This window comes from Artibeus jamaicensis, unplaced genomic scaffold (assembly GCF_021234435.1).
Source record: "Artibeus jamaicensis isolate MK-2021 breed Jamaican fruit bat unplaced genomic scaffold, CSHL_Jam_final scaffold_612, whole genome shotgun sequence".
Lineage (NCBI taxonomy): Eukaryota > Metazoa > Chordata > Mammalia > Chiroptera > Phyllostomidae > Artibeus > Artibeus jamaicensis.
Window position 1 is genome coordinate 651,982 of NW_026522049.1, and position 26,936 is coordinate 678,917.

At 53.6% G+C, this 26,936-nt stretch overlaps 2 protein-coding genes across 3 annotated transcripts in view; one reads left to right on the top strand and one right to left on the bottom strand.

The window, feature by feature from the left end:
- The window catches only part of TMEM266 (transmembrane protein 266), a 51,303-nt gene extending 33,433 nt beyond the window's left edge, over positions 1-17,870 (top strand). For both annotated transcript variants that reach the window (XM_053659010.1, XM_053659011.1), the window contains exons 9-10: positions 8,352-8,523; positions 16,674-17,870. In XM_053659010.1, the coding sequence (XP_053514985.1) occupies positions 8,352-8,523; positions 16,674-17,266 (765 nt within the window). In that variant the 3' untranslated portion in view covers positions 17,267-17,870. The remainder of the gene's footprint in view (positions 1-8,351; positions 8,524-16,673) is intronic.
- An 8,494-nt stretch (positions 17,871-26,364) lies between these two features.
- Positions 26,365-26,936, bottom strand: part of ETFA (electron transfer flavoprotein subunit alpha) — a 54,451-nt gene continuing 53,879 nt past the window's right edge. The window contains exon 12 of the mRNA XM_037155914.2: positions 26,365-26,653. Within this exon, the coding sequence (XP_037011809.1) occupies positions 26,615-26,653 (39 nt within the window). The 3' untranslated portion in view covers positions 26,365-26,614. The remainder of the gene's footprint in view (positions 26,654-26,936) is intronic.

A 26,936-nucleotide genomic window follows, 5' to 3' on the forward strand; every position in this document is an offset into this window, starting at 1 on the left:
AATGAACTTTGTTTTTTAGAACAGTTTTAGATTTATAGAAAAATCGTGGAGATAGTTCCCATGTCCACACCCCCATCTATTGTCCCCACGATAACAGTGTACGTTGCATTCACACACTGAACGCAGGTCCCAGTTACCTGGGAACCAGCGTTGGCACCTTCCTCCTCCAGTCCTGCACCGTTCAGAGTCCCTTCCTGCACACACCAGGCTCCTCCTGTCTGTGAAGGTGCTCACACGGTCCTTGTTTTCACTGACCTTGGCGGTTCGCAGGGCCGGCATGGAGCGAGCCCTGTTGGGTGTGTCTGATGTTTCTCGTGGTTCGATTGTGGTCACGGGTTTGGGGGGAAGACCAGAGGTAATGTGCCCTTTGTGTTACCTCACGCCCTGTGGACGGGACGCCACCGCGGCTCTCGACTTTGCTCACTGGCCAGGGCCGTGTTTGTCGGGTCTCTCCACTGTGACGTCACTCTTGTAGTCACCTTAGTTTTTTTCAGAAAGCTTTTGAAATGGCTCTTCCCCGAGGCCCTGGAGACTCGGGTCACAGGGCATCCTGCATAAACGCCTTGTTTGTCTTCTGTGCCGCGTCTGTGCCACGTGGGCGCTCCTTTCCCACCATACGCCGCGTCCTCCATGCCCACGCACCGCCTCACGTCCTGGGAAGGACCCTCACAGGGCATCTCGCCCCTGGACTTGCAGGTGGGGGAACCCAAGGCCCAGCGGAGGATGAAAGAGGGCGCTTCCCCCGGACAGCACCACCCCTGGTCTGCACAGAGAGGTGGGCCAGGGCCTCCCTCATCCGCCACTTGGTCCTTAACAGCTTCCTTCTGCAAAGGGGAGCTTCCGGCCCGGTAGGGAGCCTGGGCTGGCCTGCAGGCAGCTGGCAGGCTGCTCCCCGCTGTGATGGCCCCTGGCCCCCAAACCCCACAGTCCTTAGGCGGGAAAGTGACTGGGGCGCAGGAGGCCAGTCACGGCCCTTCAGAGAGACGTGGGGAACTTTTCATGTCTGTGGCACTGGCGGCTGCAGAAACCGGAGCCACTTCAGGGGCAGTGGTTAAGTCAGTGCGACGACAGGTTCTGCCCATGGATGTTGCGGACCACGTCTGAGGTTTTGTGCAGGTTGGTCCTCACCTCTTGCTCTGCTTTTCCAACATGTTGTAAAGTCCCCGTGTGTACCTTTGCCCGGGGAGCCTTGCAGCAACCCACAGCCCAAAGCAGTGTGGCCAGGCCCTCGGCTGAAGTTCATTTCTCTTCCCTGCTTGGTCTTGTGGGAAGAGCGGGAGAAAGGGACGTTTTCCATCCTCAGCTTCATCCACCCTGCGACCATTCGGCCATGGGGCAGGGGTGACCATGGTCCGCAGGCAGGCGTCAGTCCCTGCAGGGGAGTCCTGGGTGGGCAACAGGTTCTTCTGACTTTAGCTCCACCAGCCAGGGGCTGTCTCCCCTTATCCGGAGCTCAGGTCCCGAGCTGGGAACATGGCGGGAACGAGGTGTACCGGACGGGGACGCTGCGAGGACCAAGCTCGGCAGTGCAGTCTGGCTCGCTGCCGTCCCCCAACAAGTGGGAGCAGGGGAGGGAAAGCACTCGGTCACTCGTCCGGTGGTGCCCACCGTGCACAGGTGCCCCGTCCCACGCTTGTGCTCATGGCGACCTGGACGGCGGCCGTGGGCAGGCTCTGCGCCGCTCACGAATCCCTCTGTGGAAGCAAGGACGGAGGCTGCAGGAGGCCGCTGGCCACCTGAGTCTCTCGGTTTGTCTCTGAAGGCTGGGCGGGCAGCTGGGGGCGGCGGCATCGGCCCTCTGCCTGCAGAAGCCGGCCCCGGGTTCGAGTCGCTGTCGGAGGATCGGTGCGGGCAGCTTAGCCAGGCAGACTCCGAAATCCTGACGTGCATGTCACCACCGAGTGCAGGGGGCAGGAAGGGCGGGGCGGGGGCCCCCTTCCCCTCAGTCACTGGCCTCCAGCCTCTTCCCGGTTGGTGGCTTCTCCTAAACCCAGGTCCTCTGTGTTTTCTCCCTGAACCCGGGGGCCGGAAGGGCGTGCAGAGCTAGGCCCAAAAGGGAAGATGGCACTTTGGCCTCCGTTATGTTGGTGGACTCAGTTGAACAGTCACACCTGAGGCACCAGATGCTGGCAGAAGTGGGCACCCAGGAGAACAGTCACCTGCACAGCCACCCGATCCCTAAAACTCGCCCCGTGGGCTCCCCACAGGCCCTGCCCCTCCTGCTCCCCACGCAGCAGCAAGGGGCACAGTCACATCCTCGATCCTCCCTGCGTGAGCGCTCCTCTCCCGGTGCTTCCTTAGGAAACAAGGGGGTCGTCTGCTCCCCAAGCTGTAGGCACCCCTGGGGGAGGCAGGGTGCGGCGGGTTCTGCTGCCCTGGTCAGGGGCCCGGCCCGTCTGCGCCAGGTGTAGTCCTCACTGTTGCTGCCTGACACCCTGAGAAAAGGTCCCTGTCAAATGACTCGCCTTTGGGGCTGGGCCTCCGTGGGTCAGGAAGAGCGGGAAAGGGCTTCTGTCTGGGCTCTGCAGTGATGCTTGCTTGATGCTGGTTCATTCCAGAGAGTTCCCCCCCCTTTTCCTGCAGAGGCCAGGAGGCCCCAGCTCAGTGCCCTCTGTCACCTTGGTTGTTCAAGGTCTTCCCTGAGGGATGTTAAGAGTCTTTGTTTATGTTTTTTAAATGGGGAACCGATTCGTACAACAGACGATAGCTCTAGTGAAAAACGTGCTTGGCTGATGAAATTAGCCATCACAGGACTGACTTGTTACCCTTTGGCCATAATCTAAATGTATGGCAGCTACCGGACCTCCTCACAGTGGGTGGAGAGGAGCCAGGGTTGAAATCGGCTGCACCCTGTTCCTGCACCGTGAGTGCGCAAGTGCCTGCTGATTTCTGTTGTTGCCAACAATGGCCAAACTAATGGAAATAAACATTGGACGCCGTCCGAGCAGCAGATGGGTGTGGAGGCAGGGCCGTCTGTGCGGGCAGCACTAATAGGACGGAGAGAGGGATCGCTGTTGCATTAGAGACCATTGAGCTTCTGGCCAGAGTGCACATCTATCGGGCCGAGGCCATGCCCATCGTACTCCACACCCCAGAGCCTTCCCAGCCGAGCCCCTTGGGGGTGCTGCCCCACCCAGGGGAAGGGCTGGCTCCCTCCAGTAATGCACGCTGGGCTTCCCTGTGGAGCTGGTGGCCTCATCAGATGATCTGATTACGGATGCTCAGCTAATAAAGTGCACTAAGTAGGGGGGTGAGGGGAAAATTCTTCCCATTTTTTCTTCAAAGTAGCCCCCCCATCCCCCGCCAAGCTCCAGGCCCTGCAGAGTCCGGGTATGGCGGGTGCTTCTCGCATGCTTCTTAGGAGTCTCAGGACAGGTGTCTAGGCACAGGGCCTTTGTGTTTATCCTGAGTTTCCTGTTTTTATCCTTTGTGTTCATCTGAGTTTCTGGAATTTCTGGGCTAATGTTTTCTATTAGATTTGGGAAGTTCTTGGACACAATTTCTTCACTTCTTCTCTCCCACCTTCCTTCTCTTGGAGCTCCCACTGCAGGCCGTGGGCCTGGGACGGCGTCTCACATCCCTCTCACCCAGTTCTGTTCCCCGCCCTCCCCCCTGGTCTTGTTCTGGACATAAGTTTTCATAACTTTCCATGGCCCTGACCTTTGGTTCAGCTCTTCTGGCTTCTGCTTCCAGGAGCTGTACACCCATACCACTGAGCCCTTGGTTTCAGGTATCAACAGAGCTTCTAAATGTTTCATTTGACTCCTTTTATAGGTTCTATTTCTCTGCAGAAATGCTATGTCCATTTTATCCATCTTTCCCCCATTTCTTTAACACACTAATTAGTTACTTCAAAGTTGTTGTTTGTTAACTCATATATTTGCATCAGGCAGCTTCTGTTAACTGCTTATGTCCTGTTAAGGGATTACTTTTTCCTGCTTATGTCCATAAACATAAGTCTTCTTGTGGCAACACCTTGTGGACGGTGCGTGTTAGAGGTTTTGGATTATGGAATCCTTCTCTACAGAGTCGGGCTTGTCCGCGGGAGCAGGGGTGGCCCCAGCTTTGTCTTCTCCCAGCTGGGGTCCCAGACTCAGACTCTGCTGGGCCGTGGGCTGGCCGAACACAGTGAAACTGAGGCCCAAAGAGGAGGAGCCTGGCCCGAAGTCAGAGCGAGGAAGGGGTGATGAGCCAGGACGTCAGGCTGCTGCTCTTTCCAGCACTGCCGCCATCAAGCACCACTGTGCTGCCGATGCTGCTGGCTGCTTGTTGCTCTTTCAATGAAGGCTCGAGTCCTCAAAGCACCTTCCCACAGCAACCTGCCAGCCCTGTACTGGCCAGGCCTCTGTCTCTTGGACACGCCAGGCCACACCTCTGCCAACGATGCCACCAGAGCCATCCCTGAGAGTTCTCACAGGAGGGGTGTGCCCTGAAAGTACCCCAGCCTTTCCGGGGCTTCCCAGGGCCACTTCCAAACTGGGAGAGGTGTTTTCTTTCCAAAACATGTAACAATTTTAACAGAGTTCTCACCATGCTTTACTGGAGTCCTTGGGGTGGGGTAAGGGGAGGGGAGGGAGAGAGACCACCCTGGGGGCTCTGCGGCAATGCCTGTGTGTACACCTGTGCGCTTGGGGCTGGGCAGGCACTGGCTTCTGGCTGTCTGGCCTGAATTCCAGTGGGACACTCACGGGCAGCTTAGGATCGATGGCCAGTTATCAATAATGCGTCTGTTTAGAGTGGCCTGGGAGGCCATTAACTGGGCCTGCCGCCCCTGATGAGTGACCCTGGAGAAAGCTGGCTGGGCACGCCCATGGGAAGCTCAGATATGCAGGAATAGGAGGGGCTGCCACCCTGGGAGAGCCCCGGGGGTGCCTCTGGGACCCCTGTGGATCTGAGCCCTTCCCCTCTGCCACCCTGCAGTAAGCCAGCCCCAGTTTCTTACTCTTTGAGGCCAACAGCCCCATTTGAGGACTGGGTTGTTGAGGTGCAGAGTCTAATCCTTATCTGAGACCACAGTTAGAACTCAGTTCATGGCCAGGGTCGGGGCTCAGGTTTTGTTGCAGCTCTGGGGTCAGGCTTGGGGTGTGGTGTGTAGCTGAGCAGAGTCTGTCCTGGGGCAGTGAGAGGGGCAGCCGGCTCCTCGCTGGCTGCCCAGAGCCAGTGGTGCACATTCCTTCCCAATTCTGCATGACAGTCTGTGGGTAGTGGGGTATTTACACCAGACATGTGCCTTTCTCTAAAGAAAAAAACAACAACAACCCTGAGCTCCTTCCCCAAATTCCACTGAAACAGCAGTACAGAAGAGCTTTTATTTTTTAAATACTTAAATGCTTTTATTTTTTAATATATTTTGTTGATTATGCTATTATAGTTGTTTCATTTTCCCCTCTTCACTCCCCTCCCACCTGCATATTCCTCCCTTTAGTTCATGTCCATGGGTCATACATGTAAGTTATTTGACTTGTACCTTTCCTATACTATTCTTAACCACCCCCTGTCTATTTTCTACCTACCACCTATGCTACTTATTCTCTGTACCTTCTCCTCCTCCCACTCCCCTGTTGCTAACCTTGTCTGTGATCTTCATTTCTATGGTTCACTCCTGATCTAGCTGTCCTCTTAGTTTGCTTTTGTTTTAGGTGTGGTTGTTAATAATTGTGAGTTTGCTGTCCTTTTACTGTTCATCTTTTTTATCTTCTTTTTCTTAGGTAAGTCCCTTTAACATTTCATATAATAAGGGCTTGGTGATGATGAACTCCTTGAACTTGATCTTATCTGAGAAGCACTTTATCTGCCCTTCCATTCTAAATGAAAGCTTTGCTGGATAGAGCAATCTTGGATGTAGGTCTTTGGATTTCATGACTTGGAATACTTCTTTCCAGCCCCTTCTTGTCTGTAAGGTCTCTTTTGAGAAATCAGCAGTCTGATGGGAACTCCTTTGTAGGTGACTGTCCCCTTCTCTCTTGCTGCTTCTAGGATTCTCTCCTTCATTTGAATCTTGGCTAATGTAATTCTGATGTGCCTTGGTGTGTTCCTTCTTGGGTCCAACTTCTTTGGGACTCTCTGAGCTTCCTGGATTTCCTGGAAGTCTATTGCCTTTGCCAGATTGTGGAAGTTCTCCTTTATTATTTGTTCAAATAAGTTTTCCACTGGTGGCTGTTCCTCTTCCCCTTCTGGTACCCCTATAATTTGGATGTTGGAACATTTAAAGATGTCTTGGAGGTTCCTAAGCCTCTCCTCATTTTTTTTTTGAATTCTTGTTTGTTTATTCTTTTCTGTTTGGTCATTTTTTTGCTCTTTCTGGTCCACTCCCTTGATTTGAGTCCCATTTTCCTTTCCATCACTCTTGGTTTCCTGTGCATTTCCCTTCATTTCAATTAGTTTAGCCTTCATTTGTTCCTCTAATTTGTGGCTAAAATCAACCAGTTCTGTGAGCATCCTGATCACCAGTGTTTTGAACTGTGCATCTGATGGTTTGGATATCTCTTTGTCACTCAGAATTATTTGCTTTGGGGTTTTAAGTTGTTCTTGAGCCTTAATGTTTTGGTCTGTTCACGCCTATTACGTATGCGGGGCGGAGCCTTAGATGTTCACCAGGCGGGGCCACCCAGTGGCTAAATTGTGACGCTGTATGTGGGGGCGGGGTCAGAGAGGGGCAATAGCTGTCCCCTCTGGTGCTTCCCACAAGCTGCTGGGGCCTGCAAGGTCTGTCTCACTGCTCGCTCCTTTACCTGGTTTATCTGCGCCCTAATGTGTGACTGAGGTCAGCCAGCCACCTTGTGCCTTCACTGGGTCTTCCTGTTGCCACCCCACACGTGGAATCTGTCAACTGCTGCCTGCACACCTGGGTCAGTCTGGCTAATTTTTCCTGCCTGACTCAGCTCCACTAGCCACTGGCCCTGCCCCTCTTACCCATCTGGCTGAATGGTTCGTTGTTGTCGGACTTCCGTACAGTTCAATTTTCTGTGTTTTGGTTGCGTTTTTGTTACTAAAACTTTGTTATCTCTAACAGTGTTTCCACATATGCCTCCATCTTGGCCAGGAGTCAGGAATGGGTTTTTTTTAAAAGCGCGGGGTTTGTGAGGGGTTAGGCCAGGGGTGTCAAACTCATTTTCACTGGGGGCCATATCAGCCTTGCAGTTGCTTTCAAAGGGCCAAATGTAATGTTAGGACTATATAGATGTACCTACTGCTTAACAGTGAAGCAAGAGCTTGGCACTGCCGCTGGGTAGAAACAAGGTGCTGGGCTGGATAAAATGGGGTGGAGGGCCGGACTTGGCCCTCAGGCCTTGTGTTTGCCGCCTGTGCATTAGGCTCTTGCTCTTCGGGGCAGGAGCCTCAGGGTTCCAGGATGTGAGCTGAGACAGTGGTTAAGGTAAAGGGCCCAGCTGTCCCCAGGTGAGGAGGGTCAGTCTGACCACCGGCCCCTATGGCTGGCGGCGAGTGTCTGTCCTGGGCAGCAGAGTTTCCATGAAGCTGTAGGCTATTAAGCAAGTTGGGGTAACTGAATCATGGGCAGTGCAGCAGGTTGGGAAACTGGCCTGACCCTTTCAGGTGGGATCCTCTGCCCCTCCTCCTGTGCTGCCTCTTGGTGCTGCTTCTACCCGTTCTCAGCACCAAGGAAGCCAGGGGTGTCCCTGCCCAGCAGCCAGACAAACCCACCGGGCAACGCCGTGGCCCCGGACACAGCAGCTGTGCACGCTGACCCAGGGAAGTTGCCCAGTGCCAGTGCTCTGCACGACCACCCTAGTGTTAGTGAAGGCTTTAGTGGAGCATTTCACTTTCAGTAGAAAAATAAAGCATTAAAGTAAATAAACAAAACCATCAGAGGGTGCCAAGTGCAACACAGAATTCTAAGAGGCTGACGTCACCGAGTGCCCGGGGGACTGCCAGGTGGGCAGCCGGCCAGGTGATCTGGGAGCAGGTGAGCCCAATACAGGCTTGATGTGAGCAGGAAGCAGGGGAGGCTTGGGCTGTGTGAGCTGCGTAAGCCGTGAGTAGGGAGCTTGGGTTTTCTCCCGGCTGGATATGAGTGGACAGGGGGCGACATGAGAAACCCCCCCCCACCGTTAAAGAAGCCACAGTGGGGCAGGTGAAAGCAGGCAGTGGGGCCGGACGGGGCACATGTGTGGCTCGGGGAGAGGAAGCCCAAAGCCAGGGAGGTGCCTTTGTGATTGGCTCCAGCGAAAATGAGATGGTAGTGGTTAGTATTGTTGGGGGGTTATAAGGAGCGCCAGTCTTGCCTTTGGGTGCTCAGTGCCCCAGACAGCTGCTTCTTCTCAAAGTGTCTGGTACCCACCCAGGCCTGCTCAAGGATGGTTCTCCAACTCACAACTGGTCAACTCTTGCAGTTTGAGATCCGGCAGCTGCGGGCACACCTGGCACAGCAGGACCTGGACCTGGCAGCGGAGCGGGAGGAGGCGCTGAGGGCCCCACAGGTGCTCCGCCGGCCACGCAGCCGCTACCATGTGATGGAGGAGGCGGCAAATGAGGGCTTCGTGGAGGAGCTGCAGCCTTCCCCAGGTGAGCATCCACGGCCTCCTCCAGTTCGGTCGTGGAGAGCCCCTCGCCTCCGTGACCCCAGGGTCTGCACCCAGCTTTCTGGGGCTGGAGCCTCTCACCTTGCAGGGCCATGTGCCCTCCTTGGCCCCTGATTTCACAGGTGAGTTCAGATCAGGACTATAACCTGAGCCCAGAAGAAACCCATTCAGCCAAGTTAACTGATCTTCCAGGGATCTCAGTGGCTTGTACCTTCTCATGCCTGTGGGCTCTGAGCTTTGTGTCCAAGGCCCCCCAGTCCTCACAGGACCCCCAAAGGAGATGTGACTTCCTGCCTTATGGGCAAGGACCCCGCCCCCAGGAAAGTCATTCAAAGGCTACTTTTCTGTTGGGCTGCCCAGCCCACTGGGGCCCAGATAATAAGTCCAGGCTTGGGGCCAGAGCACGGAAGGCCAGCTCCGTCACCTTGTTCAGCGGGCGTAACCTGTCTGGGCCTTGGTCTTGCTGTGAAATGGGAATGTGCTGAGCCTCCAGGGGAGCGCCCAGGGCAGCGGGGTAAGTCCTGCAGGTAGGGGGTGCTGTTGTGTCATCTTCGGGGTGGGTGCACCCTCATCAATGACATTGTCATGGTGGGTTTGGGCCTTGGCAGGGCTTGGGGTGTGCTGATGGGCGCAGGCCCAGCACCAGCCTCCGCTCAGGGGCCTCGGTGGCCAGGCAGGCAGATGTGCACCTGAGTTAGAGTCCAGGCAGCATCCTGGGCACCTCGACACAGGCCCCTCTCCTGCTCAGGTCTGAGCCCTCCTTCCTGCCCTGCTTCACACCAGAGAATGTTATTGGGTGGCCAAAAAGTCTGTATGGTTTTTTCCATGAAATGAAAGACACATTTCTACTTTCACCAGTCACTTCACTGATTTGGGTATTTTGATTATGTCGGCTATCTCTTGGTATTGGTTTCTAATAGTAGAAGGCCAGGGGTGCTGCTAAACATCTTCCAATGCATGACAGCCCCACAGCAGTTATTTGGCCAAAATGTCAACAGTGCCAAGAAACTTCACAAACCTCTTTCAACATGTTCTATCAGTCACAGCACCTTCTCCATTCTCTGCACAAATCTTTTTTTGTGTTTCAGTTTCATTTTTACCTTTTCTGAAATAATAAAGCATAATACACTGAAGATGTTGGGTATCTTCTATCTTCAATGTTAAAATGGCTGCACAAAAATTCACCAAAATGCATGCTGATATTGACAGCTGTCACAATACAATCTAATAAAGTTTTGAGTGACATTAAAGACAGCTAAGCACTATTAGAGCCATCGTATGGAAAAACTGTACTGGACTTCTGGCCAACCCTGTATCAGGTGCCATTTTGTACCTCTGTGTGGAACTTGCCATTCATCCGTGTTTGGCTGTATCTTGGGGGTTATTTTTAAACTTATTTTTCATTAGAGTTGGCTTACAGAATTACAGTTTCAGGTTACAATGTAATGATTCCATGTTCACATACCTTGCAAAGTGATCACCACAGCACGCCTAGTACCTGCCTGTCACTGAACATATGTGTGTACACGGGCTCTATTTCCTGTGGCATCCTGGTGCCTCACTGTGCGCCTGGATGTTGGTGCCTCTTCACCCACACATCCTCCCTTCTGCACCTCCTGGTTTAGACACGTTTTTGAAGCATGTCATTCTACCCTCCGTATTTTACCTCTGCTCATGTTTTCCATTTTCAATCTCTGTGCTGCATACTGAGACTGTCCTAGGCCTTCCAATGGACTAGTTACGTGTCTGGCCTTCTGTTAAACCTGTTTCAGTGTTTTTTTTTTTCAGCGAACATTATTTTGTATTAGTTGCAGGTGTACAGTCATTGAGGTTTAGACAGTCATATACTTTACAAAGTGTTCCCTGATATTTCAAGTATTCTAGAGATTTGTTCCTTTCTTTCATTTGGGACGTTTCTTTTTCTCTTCGCGTTGGCTGCTTTTCTGCTCATCTCTAAATCTTAGGTAGAGCTGCTGCGTCTCCTGGGCTTGGTAGTGGCCTTACGCAGTAGGTGTCCTCAAGGGCCCAGCGGTGCCATCTCCCTGGTCACCTGAGTTGGGCATTCCAGGTGTGTCCCATGTGAGTTGCGTGTACCACAGCTGAGGTTTTTTTTTTATTTTTAATATTTATTTTCACAGAGGGAGAAAGAGAGGAAGAGAAACGTCAATGTGTGGGTGCCTCTCTCACATCCCCTACTGGGGACCTGGCCCACAACCCAGGCATGTGCCCTGACTGGGAATCGAATCCAATCCAGGACCCTTTGGTTCACAGGCTGCTGAGGGCCAGGGCTGCAGTTGTTTTGATTGCTTTTAGCACATGAGTGGGAGGGATGGCCCCTCAGGCTGATTGGTTGTGAGCACTGGCCGGGACAGCAGTGCAAGAGCTGTTGCACAGGGGCAGACTCTACACAGCAGGAGTGGCTTTGGCGGGGCTCTGGTGCCAGAGGAGTCTTGAGTGTTTTTTGTGGAGGTGGTTTGATGTGCTCCAGTGTGGTCTGAAGCTGCCCAACAGGTGTGTTGGTTCTGAGGCCTCTTGGGAGGTGGAGGCCAAGATCAGCTGCTGCCTGCGCCCTGCCAAGGGCCATTGGTGTGAGCTACAAAGGAATCTGCAGATAGGTGCTACTGGTGCTGGGCTTGGAGAGGCCTGGAACAGGCTAAGCTGCAAACCGCAGCTGCCTGCCACTAGTGTTGAGCTTGGGGCTGTTTAGTGAGAGGTACAGGGAGTGCTGAGGCCAGAGGTGGCTTGTTTGGGGTTTGTGGACCTTTGAGAGATTTTAGGAAAGTCTGCAGCATGAGCCAAGACAGGCCATTTGTGTGGAAAAGCCATGAAGCGGCTTGAGTTTGGCGGGGCAGCATCTCAGGGGATCACCAAGGTGGGGTGAGCAGTTGGCCAGGTTGCTGGAGACACAGAAATGCTGTCCACCTGCAGGGGGAGGGCTCAGCAAAGGAATAGGGGCCTCTGCCAGCACTTTGGGAGAAGGTGGCCCCTGAAGCCTCATTCTAAAGCTAGACAATTCCATTCTTCCCCACGTGCCCCTGATGCCTTTGGAGCTGTGCCACCCCAGTGCTGGAGCTCAGAGCAAGTGAGCCCACCAGGGAATATGCCCATGTGCGGTTTCTTTATGAGACACACCTGGGACTCCAGAGGCCCTCTGTCCCACTCAGCCATAACCCCAGCTGGTTTTCAGTCAGAAGTTATGGGGACGTCCGCTTCCAGCACTGGAACCCAGGGATGGGGAGCTGGGATCCTCTGCAGCTGATATCCTTATTGATGGGCTTTGAACTGTCATACTTGGGTGTGGGACCGGCCTGGTCCATGTGTCTGCCCCTCCTAATAATAGCCTACACGGCTTCTTCTGTGCACCCTTAGTTACAGGAGTTCTGTTGAAGTAGTCTTCAGGTGGTGTCCAAGGATGGTGGGTTTGTAGTTTGGCTGTAGTTTTTTATGTGGTGGTGGCAGAAGGCATGTACAGTGTTTACCTACTCAACTATCGTGACCAAAAGCCCTTGTGTGCCCACTTCTAAGCCCCTGAACTCAGGATTTCTGGCACAGCACACGTCCCGTAGTGCCTGTCTCCCAATCCTTAGCTCTTAACAGTATGACTAATACTGTCCCTCAGCCAATGACCTCTAGACCCTGGTGCCACATTTGGGCCCAGAAAGTCAAGATCTGAGCTTGGAGAGTCTGCAAAGCAAGGCTTTAAAATAATACACGTTCGAGGAGCACTGTGAAGCTTTGCATTCTTGCTTCTCTTGGTCCTCCTCTCTCTGCATTCCCTTTAGTGGGGACTTTTAGGACAAGGAAGGAGACAGAATCAGGAGGGACAATGCTGGGTCAGACTGGAAGCTTACTCCATCGAGACAGGGTCGGCTGTGTATCACTATCCAGGGTGTCAGGGGGACTGTGCCGGCCCTCCTGGAGCCTAGGGGGGCCTCTGAACAGGCACTCAGCTCAAATGTGCACCCTGGAAGCAGCTGCAGGTGCCCCTCCCAGCCACCCCTCGATCCCCATCCCTGTGCCTCCTCCTCTCTGACACCCATAGCCTCCGAGCTCCCTAGAGGCACATAAGCCCCAGTGTCAAGGTCAATGCCTCTGAGTGCTAAAGCAGAGGCTTGGAGGGCTGGCCCATGTGACTCACATCCGTAAAAGGGCCAGAATGACAGGGCGCCCCCGCCAACCTCACCCTGACCAGGAGCTGTATCGAGGGAGAGATTTACATGACATGAGAAATTACGGCCGGCCAAGCTAGGGGCATTCTGGGCCACTCTGGAGATGGAGCAAGGGCAGCGTGTGTCGCTAACAGTGACGTTCAGGTCAGTGAAGGCTCTGAGGCCCAGCCTGTCACAGCTGTCCACACACAGTCCAGGGATGACCTTTCAGACGTGAGCGGTCAGTCCCAGGAGTGTGGAGTGCCAGCCGCAACCCAGGCAGGAGGACACAAAGCCTGAAGTCACACCGTGGCCCATGGGTCACACTCACACCAGTCAGCTTGTATTTAGACTTCTCTGGCACAAATCACTTTTATAACCTGGGCCGCAAAGCTACAGGCATGGGAGCCTGCCAAGTTCATGGTGTAGTCAATAAAACTTTCCTCCCAAATTTATTGGTCTTTAAGCTTCCCCATAACTCATGAGTTATAGCCCCTGCTGGGACTGCCGTGGTCTTACCCATCCATCACGGCGAGCCTCAGCTTCCCACCCGACACCAGGCCAACGGGCCTGGGCCTTCCCTGTGCCCAGCAGAGCTCCACTTGGAAGAGAAGACTGTGTGGCAGTGAAGGCAAGTCCGGCTAGAGGGGGACCTAGCAGGCGAGCTGGTGGGGTTGAGCCTGAGTGGGAGCGCGGGGACATACTACAGGTGGAGGTAGACGGGGGAGCTAGAGAGGTCAGCTCTCTAGGGGAACTTAGGTTGGGGAGTGAGTGGGGAGCTTGAGTGTGAGCTAGAAGGGTTAGCAGTGGAGCCAAGCTACATTGAGGAGCTAGGTAGCTGCCTAGAGGGGCAAGAAATAATGGGCAACTAGCAGGGTGAACTGGGGTAGGCTAGAGTGGGAAATAGAAGACTGATACAGGGTGGGGAGGTGCAGTGGGGAGTTAGGAGCACTGGAATGGTAGAGGGGCTGACCTTGGGCGGGAGCTGAGCTAAATGAAAGGATGGGGTGAGAGGCTAGAGGGACGAGCTACAGTGGGGAATGGGGGGCTAGCTAGAGGAGTAAGCTTGAGTGGGAAGCTGGAGATCCAGTTAGCTAAGTTTGGGTGGGGATGTAAAGTGGGGAAGCTGGACAATGGAGCTTGAGTGTGGAGAGTAGGAAGCGAGGGGGCACGGTAAGGAGCCAAGTTGGAGTGGGGAGTCAGGGTAACCGAGGGGAGTTGCAGAAGGGTGAGCTAGACTGGGGATCTGGGAATGACCAGTATCAAGCTAGCTGGGGGAGGTGGCAGACGAAATTGGAGAGCTAGAGCGTGAGCTAGAAGGGGGAGCAAGCTAGGGAGCTAGGGAGAAATGGGGGTGAGCTGGAAGGGTGAGGGAGAAGGGGGAACTAGGTGAGCTGGTGGAGCCAGTGTTGAGATTTAGTGACTGAGCTAAAGAAGGACCATGGGTGTGAGCTGAAGTGGGATGCAAAGAGGGAAGAGAGGGGTGAGTGAGAGTTGGGAACTGTATTGGGGACCTAGGAGGGTACACTAGATTTGGGATTAGAAATGGCTATGTGAGAGGGAGCTGGATTAGGAGTCCAGCTGGAAAGGGAACTCACAGGACGGGTGACATACAGCAGAAAGCTACTGTGGCAAGGGCGTGGGAGAGGGGGTAGCTAGTGGGCAGGATGGAGTGGGATTAGGGTTCAGAAGTAGTGAGGTGCTCTAATTGGGACTCAAAGGCAGGGGAGGGCTAGAGGGGCAAAATATGGGCAGCAGTTTGAATGGGTACATTGGGGAGGTAAAAATGAAAGCTGGGGAAATATTTTGGAGAACTACAGACAATGAAATAGGGAGCTGGAGGGGCAAAGAGTAGGGAGCTGGGATGGCCACGCCAATGTGGGATGGTAGGGTATGGGGAGCTAGATTGGGAAGTTAACGGGTGAGCTAGAATGACTAGGTTGCAGAACTGGGGGGTGCATGCCAGAGGGGTAAGCTATAGTGGGGAGCTAGGTGAGGCAGAGTGGGAAACCAGAGTGGGGAGCTGAGTCACACAGTAGGGAGAGTTAGGTGGCAAGAGGGTGGAGAGCGGTGTTGTTCTAGAGTCGGGAAGCAGTGTGTATAAGTGGAGGGAGGTGTGGGGATTATCTAAGTGGAGTGGAAGAAAAAGGAGTTAGGGGGCCAGCTAATGTGGGAAGCGAGCTAGGGATGAAGTGGGGAAAGCTGCAGTGGAGATCTGGGGGTGGTGGATCCATGAGCAAAGTGCAAGTGTGGAGAGCTAGGCATGTAACTAGGGGGACCAAGGTGGCAGGGTGTGGAGGAGGGGGAGGTAATGTGGGGGGTGAGAATTGGGAACTATGGGTTTAGCTCATACAGGGAAGCTATGGAGGCAAGAGGTGAGACTTACAGGAGCAAGCTAGAGTGGGGAGCTAGATAATTGGGCTAGAAGGTGCCTTGTAAAGTAAGTCCCACTAAAGACTCAGACCTGCTGAAAAATAAGTCCCACTGGAGGCTGAGGCCCACTGAAATACAAGTCACCCCCTGGCACTGAAAAATAAGTCCCATGTCAGAAATGACATGTGTCTGGGACTTAAAAAGTAAGGTGGTCTAGACTAGACTGGGGTTCTACAAGGTGAGCTAGAATGAGGACCTGAGGTATGAAGTTACAGGTCAAGCTATGGGAGTTCACGCCTAACTGGGAAGTTAAAGGAGCAAAATAGAGGGGTGATCTAGAAAGAGAAATTAGATTGGGCACCTAGAATGAACACCTTACTGGGCAGCTGTGGGGCAAGCAGGGGACTAGGTAGAATGGAGTGCTAGGGAAGCATGGCACAGGGGTGTGCAAGAGTGGAAAGCTACACTCAGGAGCTAGACCAGGGCACTACACAGAAAGCTAGAATATGAATTATAGTAGGGAACTGGGGCGGGGGGCAGCCTAGAGGGCAGAGCTAGAGAGGGACAGGGATGTGCTAACCAGGGTGGTGGGGCAGAGTAGGAGCTGGAGGGGTGAGCTAGACCGGGCTGTCAGGAGGGTGCACTGAAGGGGAGAGCTATGGGGGTGACTTACAGGTGCAGCTGGGTAGATAGGGGTTTGAGCTTGGGGATTTATTAGCATGAATAGCTCAAGTTGGGATTTGGGGATGAGCTAAAGGAGCTAGGGTGTGAACTGTGGGAGGGGCGAGCTAAGAGGTAAACTAGAGGCTAGAGGATATGAAGTAGGGTGGGGTGCTAGTGAGCAAGAGTTCTATGACTCGGAGAAAGGGTGATGAAGTAATAAATCACAGTGGGGAGCTAGGAGGTGAACTAGGGTAGTGAGCTGGAGGGTCAAGTTCAAATGGGGGCTACCTAGAGGGGCAAGCTAGACTTGGGAACCTAAGGTGTGGGCTTGGGAGACTAGCTGCAGGGGTTGATCTATGGGGACAAGCTAGAATAGGCGGCCAGAGTGGGGAACTAGAGTGGGAATTTAGGGGGTGAGCTAGGGTGATGAGACAGAGTGGGAGGAGTTTAGAAGGTACACTGGGGTAAGCAAAGAATGGGGAGTTAAAGTGAGGATCTAGCACCATGAGCTGGGCGGGGGGCTAAGAAACATGGGAGAGGGCAAGCTGGAATGGGGAGCTACAGCAGGGACCTCTGGAGCAAGCTAGAGTGAGAAGCCAGAGAGGGGACTTATGGTGACCAGCTATTGGCGTGAGCTACAGTGGGTGCTAGGGGGTTGAGCTATGGAGGTGAGCTGATGAGAACTAAAGTGGGGAGCTGGGGCGAAACGGGGTGGCTAGAGGGGGTGTGTGCAAACTGTCTTCTTCTGTGGACCCACTTCCACTCATAATGAAGTGTGTCGAAGATCCTGTGTGTGGGCATATACATACCTGTATGCACGTTTTTCTGGACTCGCTGACAGTAGCATCACCATCCGGTCCAAGAACTGGTTCTGCTTGGACCTGCCTTCACTAGGACCCAGAGGTGGGGTTGAGGGTGACACGTTACCAGCTCCCCTCCTTTCTTGCAGACAGCGGAGTCCCAGAGCCAGCCATGTGCCTGGTCACCACGGCTGCCGTAGACATCCACCAGCCCAATGTCTCCTCTGACCTCTTCTCGGTGGACGTGCCCCTGAAGCTCAGCGGTAAGGGCACCTGCGTGAGCTGCACCTCCGAGAGTGCGTCCTGCTCCACTGACAGCTCGGTCCCTGAGGCCCAGAGCGACAGCAGCACCCTGTGCTCTTCTAGGGATGGCAGCACCACCCATGACTTGTCTTCCGAGCCCAGTCCCTTTCCCCTGCCACTGCCACCACCGCCCCCACCCCAGCAGCAAGTGACGGAGACCACAGTCCAGGATCTGCTGTCCTCCCTGTCAGAGGACCCCTGCCCGTCCCAGAGGGCCTTGGACCCAGCCCCCTCAGCCCAGCCCAGCCCAGCCAGCTCTGCCCAAACCAGCCCGGAGCTGGAGCACAGGGTGAGTCTGTTCAACCAGAAGAACCAGGAGGGCTTTCCCGTCTTTCAGATCCAGCCTGTCATCCACTTCCAGCCAGCCACGCCCACGCTGCACAAATTCAGATCTTTGGAATCCAAAGAGCAAACACTGCACAGGGTCCCTGAAGCCTAGGGCCTCCACGTGGTGGGAGAAGGGCACACAGCTGGGGCCCCATGTAGGTAGGACCCAGGAGCCCACCTGGCCTCTCAGGGTGCTGCCCGCCTCCAGGGAGGTGATACCAGGAAAGGAGGACACATGCCTCAGACCTCAAAGCCCAGAGCTGGTGCCTCCTCTGGCCCTGACCAGGGGAAGGCGGTGCTCACGGCTGGGTTTTTTAACCATTTTTACAAAACCAGCCTGAGGCCCAGCTTCAGCAGGGTGGAGTCCAGGCCCAGCTCAGCCTCTGCCGTTGCCTTCATTCCTGACGCCCACCCTGGACCCTCGGGAATAGCACTGTGAGCAGGGGCTGCCAAGCCCCACCCCCCCCAAGCCCTCCCGTCCAGGAATCCTGGGTGGAGCCCACACAATCTCACGAAGACCACCATCTGAGCCTATTTTGTTCCTTCTCATTCTCTCATTTCCGCATGAGCCTTTCTGGGTCTTTTCAAGACAAACCTAGTTTTCACTTTCACAGGACATAAAGGGATGAATTTGCAGGTGGATGGGAGTGTCCTGGGGGCAGGGGACAGCCATTTTGCAAACTCAGCTTTAATAATAAAAACCAGCTGCACTGAGATTTGGGCTGGCAGAGGTCTTCCTTTGGTTGCTGGCCTAGGTGCAGAGTCTGCAGTGCCTGTGGGCTGGAGCTGGCCTGGTGAAAAGCCATCCAGGGGCTCAACCCCTGCCTGCCAGTCCCGAGGCCTTTTCAGAGTGGAGGGCACCCTGGGCCCAGGCGGGAAGCTCTCTCACACTGCCTGGGTGTGTGACTGCAGATGATTACTGTCCCTTCCCTCATCTTCCCACCAAAACAGAGCTCGGAATTCATGTTCCTCTCTGATGACTGTGACCCACCTCTCCTACCTGGGACCTCAAACTTAGCAGGTGCAAAACTGAGCACCAGCCTGAAGCCCGCTTACACACACGCAGAGCATCAGTGGCTCTTCTCATTCCCCACAAGCTGTCACGGCTTCTGCCTTCCTAATCACCTGCCCAGACCCCAACACGGCCTGGCCCTGGCTCAGCTGAGGCCAACCTCCCTATCTCCCTTGCTGAAAAGCTTCCAAGGGATTTCATGTTGGTAACCACTGTGTTTTGTTTTACACACTCTAAAAAGTCATGAGGGAGGGAGCTGGACTCCTACTGTCCCAGCGGCACTCCTCGTCACAGTCCCCTCATGAACTGGCTTACCTGCCACTCTGGCCGCCCTTTCTCCCCTCTGTTGCTGTCCAGGTTGTTCCTGGTGTGCAACTGTCTCACTCAACCCTCCCCAGAAGCTCCTGTGGCCCCACAAATCACCTGGCAGCACAGTGACCCCACCAGGGCTGTCAGCACCCGCTTCCCTTCGGCCCTGAGAGCCCACAAAGCCACAGCACAGGCAAAGTCAGAGACGGGACTAGACTGGAAGGGAGGGAGAGTCTTGGCTCACAGGGAGGTGAGCAGTTGTTTGAAACATTAAAGGAATCGCTGCCCAACTGAGCCATTTCCAGGGTGTCACTTGAGGCATCCTGTGTCCCCAACAGCAGAATTAAAACGTCCAGGACTGAGCATTCAACTAAGGCCTCTACCTACGGGCCTCTTTAATCCCTGATGACTCTGGGGGCTGTGGGGGGTGCTGTCAGCATCTGCACTTCACAGATGAAGAACCCAAGGCTCAGAGACATTTCAGACTCTCCCAAGGTCAAACACTAATGAGACACCCCGAAACTGGAGCCCAGACTCACCCGACAGTGTGCTAGGTGCTGTGCTCCCAGGCTTTAGAGCTTTTGGAAGCAAAACAGTCATTCTCAGCTTTTTCACATGACAGGCTGGAAGGCATTTCACGATTTACAGTCTCTAGGGCAGGACCCAGCAGGGTCCTGGATCAGTGGTCTGTAGGCTCAACTAGAACAGCCACCATCCTCATCACCCCATCGGGGTGCGTGCTGGCTGCCCCGACAGGTAGAGGGGCCTGTCCTGAGCCAGAGGTGAGGCCCAGCTGCCAGCCCGCACACACCTCTGCTGTGGCTCCTGCTCTAGAGAAACCAAAGGACAGCAAGGGGGAATGAGGTGAGGCAAGTATCTCCTGTTCTCTGCCACCACTTTCTCACCTAGAAATGGGATCTGCATATCTTCACTTTTGAAAGTTCATTTCTTAGGGTACTTACAAACTGCTGTGAGCTGGAATTCTGCCTGAGCACCCGCTGCCATCTTCTTGCCTGAACAGGCAGTACTCGTGGTAGAACTGCCACATGACCAGATGGAGACTGAGGAGAAAGACCCCAGGAGGTAGCTGCTGCCTCTCCGAGGACAGTCTGCTGTCGAAGTTGTAGTGGGTGACACTTAACATGCCAGGGCACAGGTGTGGGGTGGAGCCTGCAGGTGTGGAGCACGGCAGGTGAGAGAGTAAGCTCTGGCTCTCATGGCTTCCCTGGGAGGCCTGCAGCTCTGGGAAGTGGCTCCCCCTGCCCATCTACCCTTCTCGAGAGCCCCCTGGCGCCCTCCCACAAGGAGGGGAATCTGGGTAACAGCAGCTTCTCCTGGAAGCCAGCAAGAGGGTGATGATGCAAATGGCTCCGCTCACTCCCTCCCTGCTCGGACGGGCTCCACGCCGTCTTCCCTCATTACCACAGTCCTGTAGAGTGGGTGCTGTTTTCCCTGCTTCAGAGGAAAACAAGCTCAGGATGAATCACTAAATGACTTGCCCAAGAGCACAGAGCTAACAAATACACTCCTAGGAGGATTGAATCCAGATCCAGGTCTGTCTGGGGCAGGGGCCATACTGGACATGGAGAAACGAGCCCCCTAGAATGAAACCAGGTGACATCAAGACAGCTAGGGACGGAAGTGAGGCCTCTGGCCTCCTGGTGGTTGCCGTCCCTCAGACAGCCTCCCAGCACAGCCTCCCCACGGGAGCTGGAGAAGAGCCAATCTCATGGCTAGAGTGCCACCTGGATATGCCAACCCTGACAGCAGGGACAAGGCTCAGAGCCAGCAGTGCTGGTGGCCGGCCCCCAAGAGAGCTGGGCCAGAGCTGGACAGGCCTGGCCCACAGCCTGCCTTCCCTGAATGAGGCAACGGCCCGTCCCCAGCTAGGCCTGGGCAAGGCCTCTACCCCAAACCCTGGCTTTTTAGACCAAGTCACGCAGATGGTGCTTCCGCACACCCTGCACATCAGAGGTGCGGCAGTGTTTACGCCTCCCTGTCCCTCAGCTCAGGAGCACTTTCTCAATCCAAGACATCTCTCCTGAGGCTCTCGTCTGGTGCTGCTTCCACACTCCTCTGAGGGGCACTCTCCGTGTCTCTAAAGAGGACTAACAACAGGGCTATGAAAGCTCACCTGAGACAAGGTCAAAAAGGAAAGTAACTTACTAGTAAGTCAATAAAACACTTGCACTTAACAAGCACATCCAAGGACAGCTCTGGGGTTGACACAGACAAGCCCAGGTACTGAAGGACACCTCAGGGCTGGAGAGACGCCTGGACACCTCCACCTCCACCTCAGGTGCTGCTGGGCATTCAGGGTACGTTGAGGCCCAGACACTTGCGCTCTCAGCCCAACCCTGTTTCTGGTCTGCTATCCGGCCCTGCTCCCCACACCAACAGAATAACCACTCCTGGTCCCACACCCTTGAAGAGCTAAGTAAGGGGTGCAACTGACATAATGGAGGGAAGGCCCTTGGAGAATGTTTCAAGGGAGACCCAGCAGAAACCACCCTCATCAATAATAGACGCCGGGGATGCTGCTTGCCTGCCCATGCTGAGCACTTCTGCAGAAGGTTGCCCAGGAGATGCTCAGTTATTCACCAGCTACTGCTGCTATTTGGGGAGGGGGAAAGGTTCTGGTAGGGTGTATGGGCGCTGCGAGGATGTGTGCTGCCCCCAGCCCAGGCCCTGCCTGCTCCTCCAAGCTCATCCCTGTTCACACATCCCTGATGGTTCCCCTATAGACACTGTCCCGGAGTCCTCGAGTTAGGTAAAAGAGTGCTGCTTTCCCCCAGACAGGCTGTCTTCCTGTGCCCTTTCCAGCATCAGCCAAAACCTACATTTATTTCCCTGACATCAACTGAGCAAGGCATTCCTAACCACTCCAGATTTTTTTCTCCAGTGCTGAGAAATTTGGTACTGTCTCCTAACAAATAATTATCCAAAAAAATGATAGGACATTTGCTGCTGAATTTATTGCAAGCTACCAGAGAGATGTGTGGGCATAGTGTCATGCAGAGCCCTAGGCTGCAGCAGAGGGGGGCCGGCTGCCTACTCAGCCTGAAACAAGCAAATGAATTAAATTTGCCTGCAGATCAATCAGGACACTAAACACCGTGATGAATATGGCAAATCTCTTTAGTAGCTAAGATTTACGGGGTACCTTTCACCAAGTGTTCTTGTAGACTCCCCAACATCAATGAGGCCTCACAACTAGGTAGACTCCCCCTACCCACCCTGCATAACGAAGGAGCATGGGTTGTGGGGATGGAGTTTGCTAAATGCCACCAGAGACCGCCGGGGTACAGACCAGAGCCCTGCTTTCCCGAGCAGAGTGGCCCAGAGCAGAGGGGTGCAGGCTAGAACAGACCTGGGGCCAGAGCCCACCACATTCTGGTGCTTCTGGAGCTCGTCCATGCTGGCCTTCTGCGTGGGACACACTTCCTCGCTGGCTAGCTGAGCTGCCCCTTCCCAACTCAGCTCAGAGGTCTCATCTCACTCCCTCCGCTGCACCCACCCCAGCCAAGCTGGAGAGGTGCTGCCCCTGTTCTCCCGAAGTGGAGCCTGAGTCTAGCTCAGACCCACATCTCACTGCCTCTCTGGTTTGTCCCCTTTCAGCCAATTTGTTCATCCAGAAAGCAGGGGAAACGCCACCTGCTTTGTGGATCCCTGTGTCAGAGAAGCCACAGCTGGTTCCCAATAAGCCATGTTGGCCAAAAGTTCTGGCTTGCGTTCCAGTCCCACCACTTGCCTTTGTGACTCGGGCAAACCACTTTCTCTCCCAAGAGCCTGATTTCTTCAGTTTCCTACCCTTTCCACCTCTGATGCAGGACCTTGCATGAAATTACTTTATAGACCTAGGATTATCAGCAACTTGGGTTTCCCACAGGTATGTTTTTTAAATCCAGCGGTATACTAAATTGTGGCAGTTTATTACCCTAACGAGCTTTATCAGTCAAGTCACTTCTGGCTGACCAACTGCATTTATCATCAAGCTTGTCCTCTGGGTTTCCTAGACTCTCAAGCCCATTTTTATGCAGATGAAAACTACTGCCTTTCAAGAGACAGTGTGAAATGCAACTGAGCCAACCATCCTTTTCAGAAGACAGAGCACTTAGGGTTTCAAACCCCAGCCCAGCACAGACACGCCCAGGTTCTGCTGGCAGCATGGCTCCCACTGGCCCCGGAGGAAGAGCCCCACTCTCTGCCAGCCTCGCCCACAGCTCTGGACCCATTTCCACTCTCCTGGGACCCATTCTGTAACCAAAGAGCTTTCAGCCAAACACATCCAGGGCACAAGGCCACAGGATTCCCGCAAAAGCCTGCCAGTCACTTCCATCTCCTTCCCCATCCATCCTGAACACACCACTGGGTTAGGTCACTCCTTGAGGTCAGGTCACAGGCTTTCCTCACAACATGTCAAAGACCCCGGTTGCCAGGATTGTGGCAAGGCCTCAGAAAGTCACAAAGCTCTTCGTGGCCTTGCCACGAAGTATGTGACATACTGCATATGTCACATTGCATTCTAATGTATAAACAAGAAAGACTTACCACTCACAGTATCTGTAAGTAGCCAGTGCAGGTTCACTAACTAAGCTGTGGAGGGTCCACGGCTGCTGACGGCCTCAGGTAATAACACCCGTTTGCTGCTTGTCCGTGTGCTTTGCAATCTGCTTACAATACTAGGAAGGTATAGCAGCAACCAGAGTTTTAGGGGGAAAGTCTGTTAGGAGGACCTACAATTGGAGAAATTCTATTAACTTTTCCTGCAAAACAGGAAAAGATACACACCTTCCACAGTACCAGCCCTGGTCCAGCTCCTAAAATGGCAGTATTACGTGAGGGCAAGTTTGAGAACCACTGACCTGTGAGGGGAGAAAGCCACACTCCTCAGTCCACCACTCAGTCGGCATAACCCCTCTCCTGCCCCTCACAGCCTCAGGCACCTGTGTGACCTCTGATCTGTTGCTGCTTCTGCCCCAACATGCTGATATTGAAGACTCCACCCCACGGATGAGAGAAGGCTCACAGAGGGAGCCCCTCTGATCGGATTTCCTTCTCTTTAAAGATTTTACTTATTTTCAGAGAGAAGGGAAGGGAGGAAGAAAGAGAGGGAGAGAAACATCAATGTGTAGTTACCTCTCACATGCCTCCCCTACTGGGGACCTGGCCTGCAAACCCAGGCCCGTGCCCTTGTCTGGGAATCAAACTGGCCACCCTCTGGTTCACAGGCCCGCACTCAATCGCTCAATCCACTGAGCCACACCAGCCAGGGCTGATCTGCTTTTCTAATCCCCTGATTTCATTCTGTCTTTCCCGGTAGCTGCAAAATCTTGAGGGTGTGGCCCCAGAAGCCTGTATTCTCAGAGCCAGTTGGGGTGCTGTTCTCCTTCAGGGCCACATGCTCTCCCCCTTTAGGGCAGAGTCTGGGCCAGAATCTCTCGGGTGTTTGCCCCAGAGCCCACAAAGCACAGCTGCTGAGCCCGTGGGCCAAGGGAGAGGCTGGACCCTATGTTTTCTCAACCACTGAAAAGCTGAGTGAGGGGTCATCCTCCTGATCCAGAGGCCCTTATAGGTTTCTGTCCACGTAACCAGGCCACCAAATTCCCAGGGGCTGTATGAGGCTGATTAAAGACCTCAAAACACACAGGAAAAGCACCCACACCACAGAGAGCTGCCCCAAACCCTTTTGCCCACCTGCCCCAGGGCCACAGCCCTGGACCCTCGGGCCAGGTACAGGGCAGAGTCATCAGAAACTGACTGCTTGTTTCCAATAAAACACACAGACAGGGAGGGCACACCAACTCGCACCTTCTGGCATATGTAATGTTTTTAACCACCTGCCCCCACCCCACACAGCTGCGTTTTAAAGGTAAAGTCCAGCCCTGGCTGGTGTGGCTCAATGGACTGGTGCCAGCCTGCAAACCAAAAGGTCACCAGTTCAATTCCCTGTCAGGGCACAAGCCTGGTTTGGGGGCCAGGTCCCCAGTTGGGGGTGTCCAAGGCACATCAATGTGTCTCTCCCTCTCTTTCTCCTTCCCTTCCCCTCTCTAAAAACATAATAAATAAAATCTTTTTAATAAAAGTAAAAAAGGTCAAATCCAAGTGGCACACAGAGGGGCTTTCAAGTTGAATAAAATGCTGTTGGAAAGACAGCCCCAGAAAACCCTCTCCCTCCTCAGCGAGGGCCCCGCGTGTGAGCACCCAGCACCCAGCACTCAGTGCCCTTTACCTGAGGGTGCTGTACAGCGAGTCTCGCTGCTCCCACAGCCAAAGGGAGACAGAAGCACAGACTTCCTGGTTTCAAATCCCGGCTCTGGTTATAAGGTGAATTGGGCAAGTTACGTTACCTCCTTGTGCCTCAGCTTCCTTATCTGTAAAATGGGGATATTAACAGAATCTGACAGTGTGTCTGAGGACTGTCAACATGTATGAACTGTTGGAACAGTGCCTGGCACACAGTAAGCACCATACTTACACTATTATGATGGCGATGAATCGTACCCAGTCAACGTTAAGTGAACAGCTGCTGGAGCAGTCGTGACAAGAGGGAGCCAAAGGGAGAAGACCCAGCAGTTCACCGATGACACTAGGAACCATGCCAGGGCACCACCTGGGACGGTCCTCCCTTTGCTCTTTCTCCTGTCCCCAGTTACCATGCCCAACAGAGATGAGGGGTAAATGGAGACAGCCCTGCGCAAGGTCAGTTCCTCTGGGAAGAGCCTGAAAACCACGTGGCCTTGGACAAGCCACTTTACCTTCTTCCGCTTCTTCCTCAGGATCCCCCATCTGTACAAGGGGCCTGACCAGAGGACTGCGCAGCTCAGACGTGCAGGGACCTATGGCTCTGACTCAAAGAGCTTCACTCTCCTCTCAAAACACAAGGCTGAAATGCCAGAAACACTCAACTTCTTAGAGTTTCACAGCAAATGATTACAACACAAATCAAAAAGGTTCAACCAGCCAGTACGGGGCGGGCCTCTCTGCCCCCGTCCTGCATATCACCGGCACTTCCTGTCTCCTCCCTGCTGCTGCCCTTGTCCTGTTAACTCCTGTAACTGCTGCACACCTGCTTTGGGGTGGCAGCTCTTGCTACACCTTTCCTGCAGCTCAGAGACCTGTCCACGCCTTCCTGCAGGCCTGGCCAGAGCCCTCCAACCTGCTCAGGGCCTGCACGCACAGCTGCGGGTTCCAAGGAATGCTCCTGACCTCAGCTGTGCCCTCGGGCAACACTGTGAGTGCCAGAGCTAACCACACGCGTGGCGGCCTGCAGGCCTGGCTGCCTTCTGAGAGAGCCCAGGGGAAGCCATCGGGAGGGCTGAACAACAGCCAGAGCATCCTCTGAGCGGGATGTTAGACATTTATAATAAGATCACACTGTCTGTCAGCAGAAGAGGCCATACCGTCTGAAAACACACCCCTTCTTATCCCTTCTCCTTTACAGACACAAAGCCCTGTCAGCTGACACACCTGAAGTGAAATGGAAAACAATTTAAGCACAGCCAGTGAACACATTCAGCAGGGCCAGGTTGGAGTCAGGTTTGCTCCTGTCACCCCGGCTATGATTTTCTGAAGACGGAGGTATATGTGAGATCAGGTTCATGTGCCCTGGCTATGCTTTCTTAACTCTATATCGGCAACCCTGTTCCCCCAACAACTAGGTGAGCGGGGTTAAGATGGTGTCAATGCTGATATTTATTTACACTCTTGCCTCAAACACAGAGCCCTCCATGAACCAGGCAGGAAAAAAAAAAACAAAAAAAAAACAAACAAAAAAAACCCCAACCAAACAAACAAATAAATAAATAAATAAAAATAACAATAAATGGATTTTTACTACCTTTCTTCAATTTTCTCTCTCTTTACCAAGCTAGGCATATTTCTGGTGGTAGTTTTTAAGCTGTGGAAAGACTTTATTATATATTTGATTACAGAATTAGAAAACTTCAAAAATTCTTTTTTGGAACCACAATTTAAAAGAAACATAATAGCCCCATAAAAAAAGCATTGTGTCATTTGTTAGAATTTTTTCTCAAGTTCTGAAACGCAGCTTTCCAATGACTGTTATAACAGCCACAAATTTTCTATAATTGCAGCTGAATACTCTCATAATTTTTCTCCTTAAGACATGATCATGAATCATTTTTTCTTCAATAGCTCAGTCATTTCAGGAACTACCTGTAAATTTAAAAAGAAGTAATTAAGCCACATGAGCCTTTACTGTGACACAGTCACCACTCCTGCCAAGGCCAGAGGAAAAAACATGAATCCCTCCTGAAGGACTCACTCCCCACCCTGTGCCTCCTCTCCCCACCCAGGAACTCCGCCTGTCCCCCCGTTGTGGGGGAGACACACCTCTGCAGGACAGACCACCCAGCCACATGGCTGGCAGGGCCTAGGAGCCTTTCGGACCCAACCGCAAACCCCAGGAAAACTCTGCACAAAGCAGGAGTCCACTGTT